Source organism: Delphinapterus leucas, chromosome 12 (assembly GCF_059928025.1).
Source record: "Delphinapterus leucas isolate spDelLeu-1000000601 "Yukka" chromosome 12, BTC_Dleu_Yukka2, whole genome shotgun sequence".
Taxonomy (NCBI): domain Eukaryota; kingdom Metazoa; phylum Chordata; class Mammalia; order Artiodactyla; family Monodontidae; genus Delphinapterus; species Delphinapterus leucas.
This window is the reverse complement of record NC_143140.1, coordinates 28,047,354-28,062,049: the sequence shown is the minus strand read 5'-3', so window position 1 is coordinate 28,062,049 and position 14,696 is coordinate 28,047,354. Positions and strand designations below refer to the sequence as shown.

Sequence of the window (14,696 nt, the reverse complement as noted above, 5' to 3'; positions counted from 1 at the left end):
TAAAATAAATAAGCTACTAGGATATATTGTACAACACAGGGAATATGGCCAATATTTTATAATAACTATAAACGGAGTATAGCCTTTAAAAATTGTGAATCACTGTATGGTGTACACCTGAAACTTATATAATATTGTATATCAACTATAACACAACAAAAAAAGGTAATCTACAAAAATAATAATACAATGCCACTCTTTAGTACTGATATAAAATGATTTCCAAGATTAAGTGCAAAACAAAACAAGGTACAGAATAGTATACATACTTATCTTCTGTAAGACAGAGGAGTAAATCCCCAAAATATATATAATTACTTGTATATGTGGAGAATATCTCTAGAATAATACATAAGAAACTAGTAACACTGGCTGTATCCAGGGAGGGTAAGTGGGTAGTTGGAGAACAAAGGTGGAAGGGAGTCTTTTCACTGTATATTAACTTTGCCTTTTGAATTATGTACCATGTCCAAGTATTATTTATTTTAGAAGGAAAAAAACCTCCCTCTTTTGATATTCCCTATGTTGTATGGCTAACTCATCATTTTCTAAGCTCATTACTTCTTTCCCGGCACTATATTATCAATATGTAATGACATTTTTTTCAAATCAAATCAATACCCACTTAGCAGTGGGTCTCTAAGCTGCATGGCTTCTATGTGTTTTTATTTATGACAGCCTTTACAAGAACACTAAAATGAGACCGCCTACAGATTCCAAAACTGCTAAGTGGAAAGAAAGCTGAGACCCGCAAGTGTTTTCAAAATAGACCACAGGAGAAACCTCATGTGCCAGTTTTATTACTTGATTTAAAAAAAAAGTCTTCCTTTTAGAACTGAAGTTTTGTGTCACCTTTAATAGTCACATTCCTATACAATTATCAAGATCCAATACTTCATTGTGCAAAGCATATTAGGATGTACGAATTTTTTTAAATAAAATTAACTCAATAAATTTTATGTGCGTGTTCTTTTCCATGAAGAAGAAAAAGAGAATAACACTGAAACAAATATATCCATATTCCTACCTTCAAAAATCTCTCATTGGTCAACAGTGCAACTTGCTTTTCTGAAGCTTGCTTTTCCACGTACCTAAAATTTTTACCATCCCATACACAAAAAGAGAAAATTAGAATTCTAAATATTTGAATAGTATATGGAAAAAAAGAACTACGTAGATTGGTGGCCACATTCTTTTTATTTCTTCTCAAACATAAGTTCAAGATGACAGTCATGGTTGACGGTCATTTTTAACTCCTTAAATCAGCTGCATTTCACAGTCTAGGGGTCTAATAATAAACAAAAGCCATAAACTCCAGAAACAGGAAATGTTATTTATAAAAAGTGACTCTGGAGAACCTGCAAATTACGTCCCCTTGTAAAAATATTTTTCTTTATGCCAAGTGTTCAAATCCAACAAAGAAATGTCTCAATTAAAAACAAGAGTGTTTTATTTTGCTCTAAACAAAGAAGTTACTTTTCCCTCTACCCACTTCAAACATAACTGGGTCTGAGATCCCTTATTTTGCCCCAAACTCTTTTATAAGATGTGTTAAATATGTACTTCTCTTTTTACCTCCTAAACGATGGAAGACGTCGGATGTTTTCACATTGATTATCTGATAAGAAATTTATTCTTCTCTTGGCTTCTGGGAGATTACAGCACAGAACACTGAGGGGCTGGGAATAGAAATGTTCTAATAGAGAAAGCTGAAAGAAATGTGGAAGTTAAATATATTTGCTGTATTTTGACAGTAAATCTTTTGTCCTATGTTTGCTCAATTTTAAGGTTTTTTTAAACAGCAAAAATATTTATGGCACTATTATATTTAATAATGTCACAATAGCAATGCAAATAACGCACAAATGGCTATATACTTTGAATATTTTAAGACTCCAATTTTGTCGACAAGGTCAGAAAATTGTAATGTCTGAAGTAGAAACTAAAAGAAACTAATATAAATAACTTAGCTATCTGCAGGAGCAACTCACTTACAATAACAGTAAATGTGGTGGGGATGTGACTGTGGTGTGAACTAATAGCCTAACAGATGCTCAAATACTCATAAGAAAATACCAATCTAGAATCAGTGTAAAAACTGGTCTGCTAAATAAATAAAAATGCTACAATAGCAGAAATTTTACCTCCTGATAAAAAACAATATGAAAAATGAGGGACGTCCAAAGAAAATGTATCTTTTTAAATTCAGTTTTATTTCATGGAGGAAAAGATGGTACAGTATCTGGTAGATACATGTATTCCAGTCTAGAATGCTGTGGTCTCTGCAGTACAAGGGTGATTGATTTTCCAGATCCTACCATAATTTGTAAGATATATTTTACAATACTATCCACATGTTAAAAGCTCTGAATCTAAGCAAGCTTCTCATGACAAGTTTGGTTTTTCCAGATACCTTGTACCAAAGAGACAGTTCCCTGTCTGTGGACAAAACACATCCTGGTCCCTGGAAAATAGCATTCCACATCACAAATTAATAAATTAACATGCTAGCTTATATATCAGTCTTAAGGTATTTGAGCTTGATCCTTCCTGGGTAAACTGATAATGAATTTCTGAGCCTGTAGAGCTGAAGACCAGATATCCAAGGCAAGAGGAAATCCTCCAAAATAGTCCAAAATAGTCCATCCTCCAAAATAAGGCTATAAGGCAAAGGGCCAGCCTAACTTAGAAACAAGTACAAAATAGAAAGCAACTGTTCATGCCAGGTGCTGAAGTATTTTTGCACATATCAACATGATCTTATTTCTTACTTATATATTTCCAATTATATTAATGTGATAATATTTATTCCAATGTTAACACTACTTTTTAAACATGAGAAAAGTAAAGACCAAACACGATAACGGACTTGCTGGGGAGGAGGAAAGGGACTAAGTCACATGAGTTACAGCAGAGCTACAGATAGGACAAGAACCCAGTAACACTTAACTATTCAGTCCAAGTGTGTTCCCAATATTTGGGTCAATTAACAAGTTGGTTAACATATCCACCTAATAAGGGAAGGACTCAACCATATACCGAATGATTATATGCCCTACTGCACCTTCCACAGAGAAGTAAAAACTTACACATATTTCCCATTGATGATTAGGAAAACTAGACAAATGGGGTCTAAAGACTGCCACTTATTAGCTGTGTGACCTTGGCCAAGCTACTTAACCTAAGCCTTTGTTTCTCCAAGTGCAAAACTGAGAATAATACATATTAATGAAGCAATGTTAATACTCAGTAAAATGCCTAGCATAAAAAAATTATCAGGAACCTATAAAATCATCTAATCAGATCCCTTCATTTTACAGATGAGAAAACTGAGAAACAGAAAGATTAAGTAATCTGGTTAATATGCTTTTCTTCACTCACTCTCTCAATGGTATTTGAGCCTACAGTTTATATTTTCTTTTCCCTTAACTTCAGTGATCTCTCCCCTCTATTGGTTTTCCTTGTTGTTTTTAGTCTCCTTTTCTGTTGCTCATTCACACAGTCAGCTTGCCTTAGGGCTCTACTCCTGGTCCTTTCCTCACTCTAGGTGACTTCATCCTCATTACACAGCCTCAACCACCACCTTTTAATGATAAATTCTAAGTATTTCTAGTCCAGATCTTTCTCCTGGGTACCAAACCTTTATATCCCACATGCCCTAAACTTACCATACATAAAAAGAAACTCATCCTTTTCTGACAAACTGGCTGTTTACTTTAACATGTACACTTAATAAAGGGTACCAACCTCCAAACTATCTGCCAAGCTAGAACCTGTGTGTCTGTAAGATGCTCCTCTCTTACTCACCCTATCATCCACCGAGTAACAAGATTCTATCTCATCTTCAAATCTGTTTCCTTCTCCCTAGTCCCACTATCACTACCTGTTTCGCCCCTGTTGTATCTTATCTAGGTAACTGCAGTAGCCCTCTAACAGAGGTCTCTCCCTCTACTGTGGCCTTTCCAATTTTCACCCAGCTAGCTCCTGTTCCTTAGGATACACTTCTGTTCTCCTATGGACCCCCAGGCATGTTTCTTTAACAGCACTGACTACTCAGAACAGTAACTGCCATTCTACTCTTCTGCCTGCTTCACTAAATAAGCAATTTGAAGACAGAGATTTCTTGGTCCTCTGTATCTCCAGGGCTCAGCTTAGTGCTTGACTTACAGTAGACCCGTGATAAACACTCATGAGTAAATAAACAAATGAGTAAAATGAAATGAATGAGAGAAATAAATTAGAAAGTTACATCTCAATTTCATTTAATTTTGCATATTGCTAAGGTAAATATTTTCTTGCTTTAAAATACTCTTTTTAAAAAGTCTAAGTTGAAAAAAATGATACATATTAGCCATAACAGCTAATACTCTTATGTAATAAAATACTATAGTGTTTAATGTAGAGGAAGAACACATATGAGAAATAACTTATAATCTTCAAGGCACTACACAAACATGAGGTATTACCATATTGCACTTTTGTACTGAAGGTTACTAATACATAGGTTTTCATGAACCTGACAACCGGCATGTGTTCACGACTATACTTTGCTAAGTTATTTTAGGTAGTTGCCGAAAGAAGGAAATACTATCGACTTTGAAACAACTGGAGAATGGAGTCCTTTTTTAGATTAGGTGTTATGAAGCTAAGTTCATGAATTTTCTTCTTGAAATTTATGAAACTTTAGTGAAAATCCATTCACAATATATAGGAATAAATATAAATGAACACACACACATACGTGCAGGGCACAGCAAACTAGAGCCCATAGCCTATTTTTGTATGGTCCAGGAACTACGAATTATTTTTATACCTTTATAAAGGGTTATTTTAAAAAAATAACAAGGGCTTTCCTGGTGGCACAGTGGTTGAGAGTCCGCCTGCCGATGCAGGGGACACGGGTTCGTGCCCCAGTCTGGGAGGATCCCACATGCCGCGGAGCAGCTGGGCCCGTGAGCCATGGCCGCTGAGCCTGCGCGTCCGGAGCCTGTGCTCCACAACAGGAGAGGCCACAGCAGTCAGAGGCCCGCGTACCACAAAAAAAAATTAAAAATAAAAAAAGGAACAAGACTTTCAACGGAGACCACATGTAGCATGCAAAGCCAAAAATATTTAATATCTAGCCCTTTAGAGAAAAAGTTTGCTGACCCCTTATATATAGCATTTCCTAGGTAGAAAGTCCATTAGCATTCATCAGATTCTCAAAAATAAAGGTCCCTTCCTCCTCACCCCCAAATGGTTAAGAATCACTGGAATGGAGAGGTCTTTTTCCATTTTAGATATTCTAATTAACGTATTCTCTACATTTTGCTGCAAAGTAACAAAGGAACCATAGAATCTAGAATAATATAACTTGAACTTACTTATTCAGATTTTGCCATTTAAAATGCCCAATTATCACACTAAAAAGTCAATCTGAAATAACATGCAAATTATTTAGAATCAGCTTGCGAATTTTCAAACCCATTAGTGTCTTCTTACCTGAAGTCCTTTTATAAAGTTTTGGATTGAGAAATCATGATACAAAAAGATGTTGGTCAGAACCTGCAACACTTTTTCACTTAGTTTAAACGGAAATTGAGTTGTAAGAAGTAGCTGAAAGAGAAAAGGGAGGCAGGACATATTCCTGGTTAGTCTTCCCTCTTCATAAACATCAAGTATAAATAATGAGGCAACGAATGATACCAAAACACAGTACCTATGAAAGCTATACTAGTAGCTAGATTTTTTTAGGTCAGATATCAACCAAAATTTTAAATAAACTTATACAACAGTAACAACAACAAAAGAAGCTATTCATACTATATCTTCAGAATCACAGATATCCATCATCCTTCATTCAATTCCTAATTTTAAAAAATTCTATTAAAAAATATCATCTATACAAACTCTTTTCTCCCAACAGAAGCCACTGAAGAAGCTGTAGGCTTTGGCAATTCTTATTAGATTTCTTTTTCATCCATATTGATGCACATTAACAAAGAGTAACAACACATTATGTACTGTTGAATGAGAAACCCCAAATTAACAGGTGTCTATTTAAAAAATATTAAATAGCTGAATTTGCATTTCAATGGCCTACACTGAAGATTTTAAATCTGAAAACAAAAAGTCATACTAGGCTTTTCAAACAGAAACAGTGATAGAAGGCCAACTGAATTTGGAAACAACCTAGCAATTTTAAGTACTGTAGCTGGAAAAAATTTCCCTAAAGTCAGTGGCTACCACCTTTAAGGGAAAAAAATGCAGAAGTGGTTACTAAATAAGTGGAAGGTGGTCGTTAGTTTACCTTACAGAGCAGCACAAAGGACATCTTCAAGGAGGTGAGTTTAGCAACAGTTCATGGAAGGTCACTACTAAAGAACAGTATTTCCACTTAGGTAGAAACATAGAGGTATGGTCTGGGAAGGCATTGGTATTTACTTTTTGTCACGAGCAGTATGACAGGAAAGAGTCCATGAAAAACTTCAAATCATTTAATATAAAATATAAGGGTGGGGCTTCACTGGTAGTGCAGTGGTTGAGAGTCCGCCTACCGATGCAGGGGACACGGGTTCATGCCCCGGTCCAGGAAGATCCCACATGCCACGGAGCGGCTGGGCCCGTGAGCCATGGCCGCTGAGCCTGCGCGTCCGGAGCCTGTTGCTCCGCAACGGGAGAGGCCACAACAGTGAGAGGCCCGCATACCGCAAAAAAAAAAAAAAAAAAAAAGTAAGGGTGAAAACATTGTTATTGCTACTAGGAAGTCATTAAATTCTGCAAAAATTTATTTTAAAAACCTGTAAGTTTCTATTGAGTAATGACTGGTTGATAGATAAATAGGTAGGTAGATATAGAAAGATATGATCATTCTTTTCATAAAGCTTATATTTTAAGTGAAGAGGTAATACTATACATGAGAAAATCATTAAATAAAAATAGTAAAATATGTGAAGGAATATATACAATATCATACTGAGAAATTTATCACTAACATTTATAAACTGTCCATGGCAGTTTTCTTTTCATCCTATTTCACTGGTAACATTTTTTCTTTTTACCTTATCAAGTACTGTAGTCAGGTGCTCCTTGCAAGACAAAGACTGGAATAGTTCTATACACAATAGAGATGATACTGCATGAGGAAGCAACCGATGGACGACAACAGGAGACGTGGCGATTCCAAAAATGAGTATTAGTGGAAATTCATGTAGATGCTGACTAGTTTTTCAAAGGAAGATGCAAAAGTGGAATGTCTTTAGCAAATATATTTCAATACACCATGGTTTAAAATAAGACCACCTTTATTTTCAGGCCTACTTTATAAGACATTGCTAAGGAAGATCATTCTAAATAATAAAAATTTTTAGGTCACTCATTTTCCTCTGTTACAGTAACACAGAAATAGTTATTTCCCAGACATTCTAGCTCTGAAATCAATCTATTAATAGATCCTCTCATTTTAGCAATAAGAACATAGCGGTCCAGAAAGATCAACTGCTTCCCTCTAAGGTTATACAAAAACAAGTGTTAGAAGAGGTGTTAGATGCTATTCATCCTCTATTCATCCTCTCGCCCAAAGTTTGAGCCCTACCTACAGTCTTCCTCACAGTTAGACATCTAGACTATGCTTTAAGAGTTCAGTAACATGAAGGTCACTAATTTTCAAGGTAACTTATTCTATTTATGGACGTTTCTAACAGACACTATGTCACCCCAGCATAACAGCTAAGCTTTAGAAAACTTTTCTTACAAATAGGTAAGATATTTTTAATGGACATCATTTAAAAAAATATTCCATTCTTTCCCCACAGTCTTATCTCAAACTTATTGAACATGATTTATTCTTAGCATTACCAATATGAACATAAATGACTTCCACAGAGTAAAACATCAATATCCCTAAGGGCTATTGTAGGTCAGAGCCCTCTGTATCGTAGCTGATAATTTTGCTTGTTCCCTCTTATTAGCTATTGCTTTTCAGTATTCTAGCTGTATGCAGTTCTACTTTCATAGTACTGAAGTATTTGAACTATCTTACTGTTTAAGTTCTTCTTTCTTACTTTTGATGGTAAAAGTAGTCACAAGTCTGAGTTCCAAAAAAGCACAGCTTTTCTGTCACTATTCTGTACTGTGCATTTTTTCAGCATGTTAATCAGTTCAGTGTTAGCATTAAGAAAAGTCTTAGGATCTGGAAATCTTAGTTTCAAATGGGGAAAAAAAAGACTATCAAAGTAGGAATTATTATTAGATTATCACACAATACAGCTTTAGGCAAATGTAGCCGTAACTATTAAGCAAGTTAACATACCGAAGAAACCAAATTAATTTATATTGTAAAAAATGTACCATGGGAAAAGCATGTCACTGGGTTTTTTAATAGGGTTATTTAGGGCTTCCCTGGTGGCACACTGGTTGAGAATCCGCCTGCCAGTGCAGGGGACACGGGTTCGATCCCTGGTCTGGGAAGTTCCCACATGCCGCGGAGCAACTAAGCCCGTGAGCCACAACTACCGAGCCTGTGCTCTAGAGCCCATGAGCCACAACTACTGAGCCCGTGTGCTGCAACTACTGAAGCCTGTGCGCCTAGAGCCCATGCTCCGCAACAAGAGAAGCCACTGCAAGGAGAAGCCTGCGCACTGCAACAGAGACCCAACACAGCCAAAAATAAACAATAAATAAAATTTGTAAAAAATAGGGTTTTTACTTCAATTCCAAGTCTCACAGGATTTCCTTGAAGACCCAATAAGATCATAAAAGTAGTTTCTCATTAGAAATACCATATAAAATAATGTTATTTAAAAAAACATTCATGCTCAGTAGAGCCATATGTAACTCAGCTTCTAAGGGTGGACAGGTATCAGAAAATAAGACATGACAAAAATATCTCAACCTGGAGTAGTTCATCCATCTAGCGGGCAAGTAAGAAACAGACAACTTTGGTAAGAGAAACTACACTTTATACTGCCTTATCATTCTAATTAAAAACTAGTTAACTTTTGATTCTCATTTTTGGATCAAAAAGCAAATGAAAATCGTATAGGAGGTGTTCAAACATTCAATTTTATAAGGAATTTGAAATCATCCTGGTTTCAATCCATTAGTATTAAAATGAGGGTTAAACTGCTACTCATTTTCTCTGCAAAAGGTTGCTTTTTGATTAAAGTTGTATGTTTTCTTAATAAGAAGAATTTTGCGAAAAAAGCCAAAAGATATGCCATCTACCTGCTGATAATTATAAAGTCTTGGAGTACTTTTGTGGTGAAGCTTTCCATATCCTTTAAGATAAGCACAACAGGAGGAGACTGCCATTGGCTAGGAGTCCTCTTTTTTCTTGGCATTTTTACGTCAGTCTTCTTTTAAGCCATTGTGGAAAGAAGGAGTTAAAAGTAAACTTTACTACCCAAACAATGTTATAATGCCACAAGTTGATACATCTTCCATCATATTTCACAGTAACATTGTTTCTTTTATTTCTCCCACATAATAAAGAGAAATTCATTTCAACAGTTATTAGCAGAATCTTTCTGTGTCTGACATGGGAATAATAACCAAGAAGAAAAAAGTTCAGTAAAATCTATAGCTCATATGAAATATTTATATTTTCTGCTATCTGAGAAAATGACAGGAAAAGCACGGGGAGACGAGAGTATTTTCTATAAAATTGATTTTCTGTTAGTTCAATGTTATCTTTTGCTTTGCTTTAGAGTGAGAACCAGTATTTTTCATTAAAAACTGTAATGAATAACACTACATGCTGCTCTACTATTATGAAATTTCAAGTTGAAAAGCATCTTAAATGTCATCTGGTCCAATCCCAATCTTTTAAAGATTTCTGACCTAAATTGCAGGGAGTATTTGATTTCTAGAAAAATCTAAAACTGTGGATCAAATTAAGATATTATGGTAAGCATTAGACCCAGTTTAGTCCCTATATAAAGCAAAATAAACTTCACTTATGATGACTTCAGCAAATACGTTCTGCAGAAAATGTCACCACAGTAACTTTTCCCATACTATCTGGCTACACAGCATCATAAACTAAGGCTGTGGTTTTATGGTGCAGTTATCCATGAATCATCTAGGTTATTTAGTTTCACCAGAGACTGTCATGGTAGAATGAGACTTCTATTTATGTATCTGCTTGTTAAACATACTTTACTTACAGAGCATTTATTCCTCAAGAATTCTAAACATGGAGCAAAGGAGATTTACATATATATTATATATGTGTGTGTGCATGTGTGTGTGTGTGTGTGTGTGTATGACCATTCCTCACCAAACTAAGTCGACAGTGGGTACTTTGGTTCTACTGCACCAAAGTAAATACTGAACCTAAGAGATAATATGTTAAAGATAAAGACATTAAAGATAAAGACAGAGATAGAATCTGCAGCAGAACAAATTCCTGATGCTGTTTTGTCATTAGATGACATTCTCCCACAAATAAAATGGCCTAGTAAGAACCTAAACACCTCCCAGGAATTAGGCTACATACTGATAAAAGAAAATTTCTAAATTCTAGTAGCCTTAGGAAAAATAAGTAGCTTCTATTAAATTAACAGCAAGTGCCACATAAACGTATCCTTATTAGAACAAAACAGTACTATGTTTACTATAATTCCAGACCTCTTCAATCATATGCCAATTTCCTGGCAAAAAATTGTCAGTTTACATTTACCTGTGTGACACTCATATACCAAGTGGAAAGAGAATCCATTGAATAATGTATCTTTTTCTGGGTGACCTGAACACTTTCTTTCTCTTTGGATTGCACATCTACATTGCAGTCCATCAACTGTGAGGCCAGTTTTTGCAAAAAATGTTTCATATCTGCAGAACATAAAATATAAGAAAGCATATCCCCTTAAAACACATCTAAAACACCTGAAACTTCTTGATCAGTATATTACACTATTTGGGTAGAATGTGTTTTTCTACACTTAACCTAATGTAACATTTAACATATTAACTATTGAGGTTCATTAGTATCCTCTCCCTAATATTTTAATTTCATTCATTCAGACTAACACTAGGCCAAAGTTTATGTTTATTGTCTGTAATAAAAGTGTTACCTAAACAAATGTGCAAACATGAAAACTATAAATTAGGAATAATATGTATTTAAATTACACTGGACAGCAAAAGGTTTTTAAGACCCCTAAGAAGACATCCACAGTGTTATTTACATAAGCTATTTTACTGATTACAATTCTTCCTTATAGTCATTTTCAAAGATGCCCTAAGGGCTTTTACTTAATTCCAAACAGTTTATGAATATGAACATAAATATAAGCACTTAAAGCCCTTGTATCAGCCCAAATCTAAGTACATTTTACTCTATTAGTGTCCACATCCTTTATGATTTAATGGCTCCAGATACCCAAGATTAGCTCTGGCAATGGACTGCTTTTTACCACGGTGGCCTTTCAAAGTGGGATAATAAGATGATTTGAGGCTGTATATATGAGCCTATGTATGTAGTCTCTTCTCTGTTGGGCTAAATAAGAGATCCTCAGCTTATTAAACTTATTAGAATTTTACTGGGTTCAGAAAACATCTTGTGAGTGCCTGGACTATTACTGGAGGTGAAGCTGATTGGTAGGGGTGGGGCCAGAATAAGCTAAAGCGGCAGAGTCCTGCAATAGGCAAGATTACGCCAGAGGCACTAAACCTCATCCTGCCAAAAATGTAATGCCATGCTCCTCCCGCAAATAAAAAAGGATAAAGAAAGCTAGAGAGATGGACGGACGGAAGAGATATGTAACATCTCATCAAGGTTGTTATAGCATTTATACTTCACCTGGGCAATCTTTAGCTTGCAATGAAACTACATATGGAGTAACATTATTCTGAAGGACTTCTGTTAGACTTCTGAATGTTAAATCATGATCTGTTACATTCACACCTATGGGATAATAAATCAATATTACACCATCATTTTTATCATTAATAATTTAACAACAAGAAAAGCCATTTAACATGTCATAAGTTAAAATATTTTAAAAACATGATTAATAATAGAAACTAAGAAAACATACTGCATAAATGAAGAGCTCTCCATTAAAAAGATAAATATAGAGGCACACACTATACTTATCAGGAAAGGTATTTAGCACGACTTTTTAAAAAAAAATCTACTGGGGATGTGTAGTTGACCCTTGAAAACATTTTAAAAGCAATTTCAAATTCATAAAGAGCTCTTTAAAATAATCATTCAAAAACAAGGGCCTTACTGTGACCCTGACTTAACAACTGAGAAGAATCCAATCATTAATAGCAATTCTATTAATGATCTTAGTAGTAAATACAAAAGGTAAGTGTATACTAGGGGAAGAGTCTAAAAACAAATTAAAACTTTAAGTCCTTTAAGTATTTACTGAATCCCTGGTTCTCATTTCCACAAATCAGTTTTAGTGCTCTGCATGCAGGTATCAGAGTTGAGTGGAAACTTCCCCACTACTTTGGAAAAAATTCTATTCACTGATACCTTCCCTAATGTCACAATCTGTGACTTCTAGAAAGTGCTTTGGTGCTTAGAAAGTGCTTTAGTGCCAGCAGCAGACATCTTGAAACTGCTTGAGACTTGCTACTATAAAACTTCAACTGCTTGGAATATCGTATTTTAATTCATATATGTGGAACCTACAAAAATGGTACAGATGAACCGGTTTGCAGGGCAGAAATAAGAGACACAGATGCAGAGAACAAACGTATGGCACAAAGGGGGGAAAGTGGCGGGGAGGGGGTGCTGGTGGGATGAACTGGGAGATTGGGATTGACATGTATACACTAATATGTATAAAATGGATAACTAATAAGAACCTGCTGTATAAAAAAATAAAATAAAATTCAAAAATTCAACAACAACAACAAAAACTTCAAGTGCTTGGAAGGAAAAGAAAAGGTTCAGAATCTTCCAGACCACCAGTAAGCAAATTATTTTTCTAGGAGACAAATAAAAATGCAGGCCGGCTATTTTAAAATGGACATATATACGTTTTTGAAAACAGAAAATGTGTAACTGTGTAACTGTATAAGTATTCTTTGAGTACAGATATCAAAATGGTATTTAGCACACATTATGGTCTAGGAATGTGATACTGCATCACTGAACAAATTTGGGAGTTTAATAAAACATTGGCTTCTCTTGTCTTTCACTGACAGACTTTATTAGCTATTTAACACTATGTTCCTTAAAACAATGGATTTGCCTATTGAAAATAAGATAATCAACAATGTCTTCAACTGGAAAAATGTTCTCCTCAGACCACTGACTTTGAAACTTATGATTTCCATTAGCTTCTTTTCTCCTTATGACAGCAGGCAGAGAAGGGATTTAAACAGTTATCTCACAACAATCTATCAGGCCCTCCCTCTTGACTGTGTTTCCCCCACTCTACTTCCAATTGCTGTAACCTGGCGGGAGAGAAACAAAGCACCCAACAGTACAAGCCAGCCATCACTGGGCCTCAGTTTCTCATCCATAAATGGAAAGAGTTTGAAATTAAGTGGCAGGCTGCACTGAAAAGCTGGTCCACAGCATTATAAAAATCATTCCCTGGAGTCTTGTTACTCAGAGGAATCCTGGGATTGGCAATATGGGCATTACCTGGAAGCCTGTTAGAAATGCAGTTTCCATCCCCACCCTAGACCTATTAACGAAAATCTCTATTTACTAAGATCTCCTGGAGGTTATCTGTAGATATCATTAAGGTTTGAGAAGTATTGCCCTGAGTATCAGGAATAAGATTTAGCTATTGAACAGTATTAGAGGCAGTATTAAACAACAGAATTAATTTCTTATCTCAGAGCTCACTAGTATAAAAACCTTGAATAAACAACAAATTGGAAATACAATGAGGAGTATGTTTGGAATCCAAAGAAATCCAACTTTCCTTTCAGAAGGAATGAAGAAAATTTGCTAATATTCCAAAGAAAATTTTTCCATTATCATGCAATCCAGATGTTTGGTTAAAATGGGATATTAATGATGGATACTTAAGTATGTAAAAAGTTTACAATCTACAATCTGAAAGCAACTTATATATAGTTCATCCAAACCCCCTTCACACCAAATATTAATACAACATTACAAAACAATCCAAGATTGAAAAAATAAGCACAGGGAAATAAAATTAAGGTCAAAGAGTAATTTCATTGAAGATATGATAAAGTATAAAAATTGTATCTATCAACATACTGGTAGTTTCTTTATTACTGAATTCAAATCTCAGATTCAAATAACTAAGGAAGAAAGAGTAACACAAATATATTTCCCCTTCATTTTTCTGACAAAAAGGTGAGGAGGGTACTAACTAACCCTAAATCAATTTCTTTTAATTTACAGATGTATGGTCAGTATAAGGAACTTTTATTGGTTTTGGAAGTATGCAAACTTTAATTGGTTTAATTCTGTAAATGAAAAAGACAAAACAAGTTTATCAGAACAGGTGATTCCCACTATTCTCAACAACAAAACCACTATTACAAAAAACAAACACACACATATGTACCTAGAACAAGAGCAGCAGTTGGAATTTCTCTGAGTTTTATTTGACAGCCCCAGTCTCTTGAATTCTTCTGGAACCCAGAATGAGACTTCTGAAGAAATTCAATTAGACTGTCAAACAGGTTTTTATTTAATTCCTCTTGTAGTCGCTACAAAAAAACCCACAAAACTTTATGAATTATTTTTAGCAGTAATCTGATACATC

General features: G+C 35.0%; 1 protein-coding gene across 16 annotated transcripts in view; it reads right to left on the bottom strand.

Annotated features, from left to right (window-relative positions):
- Positions 1-14,696, bottom strand: part of ORC3 (origin recognition complex subunit 3) — a 77,813-nt gene that overhangs the window by 54,504 nt on the left and 8,613 nt on the right. For 12 of the 16 annotated variants that reach the window (XM_089921824.1, XM_089921822.1, XM_089921823.1 and 9 more), the window contains 8 exons: positions 14,496-14,640; positions 11,783-11,887; positions 10,661-10,812; positions 9,205-9,335; positions 7,041-7,200; positions 5,482-5,595; positions 1,576-1,709; positions 1,028-1,091 (listed from right to left, as the gene is read on the bottom strand). In XM_089921824.1, coding sequence (XP_089777950.1) covers positions 1,028-1,091; positions 1,576-1,709; positions 5,482-5,595; positions 7,041-7,200; positions 9,205-9,335; positions 10,661-10,812; positions 11,783-11,887; positions 14,496-14,640 — 1,005 coding nt within the window. The remainder of the gene's footprint in view (positions 1-1,027; positions 1,092-1,575; positions 1,710-5,481; positions 5,596-7,040; positions 7,201-9,204; positions 9,336-10,660; positions 10,813-11,782; positions 11,888-14,495; positions 14,641-14,696) is intronic. The other 4 variants (XM_089921833.1, XM_089921834.1, XM_089921835.1 and 1 more) reach the window with 2 other exon arrangements.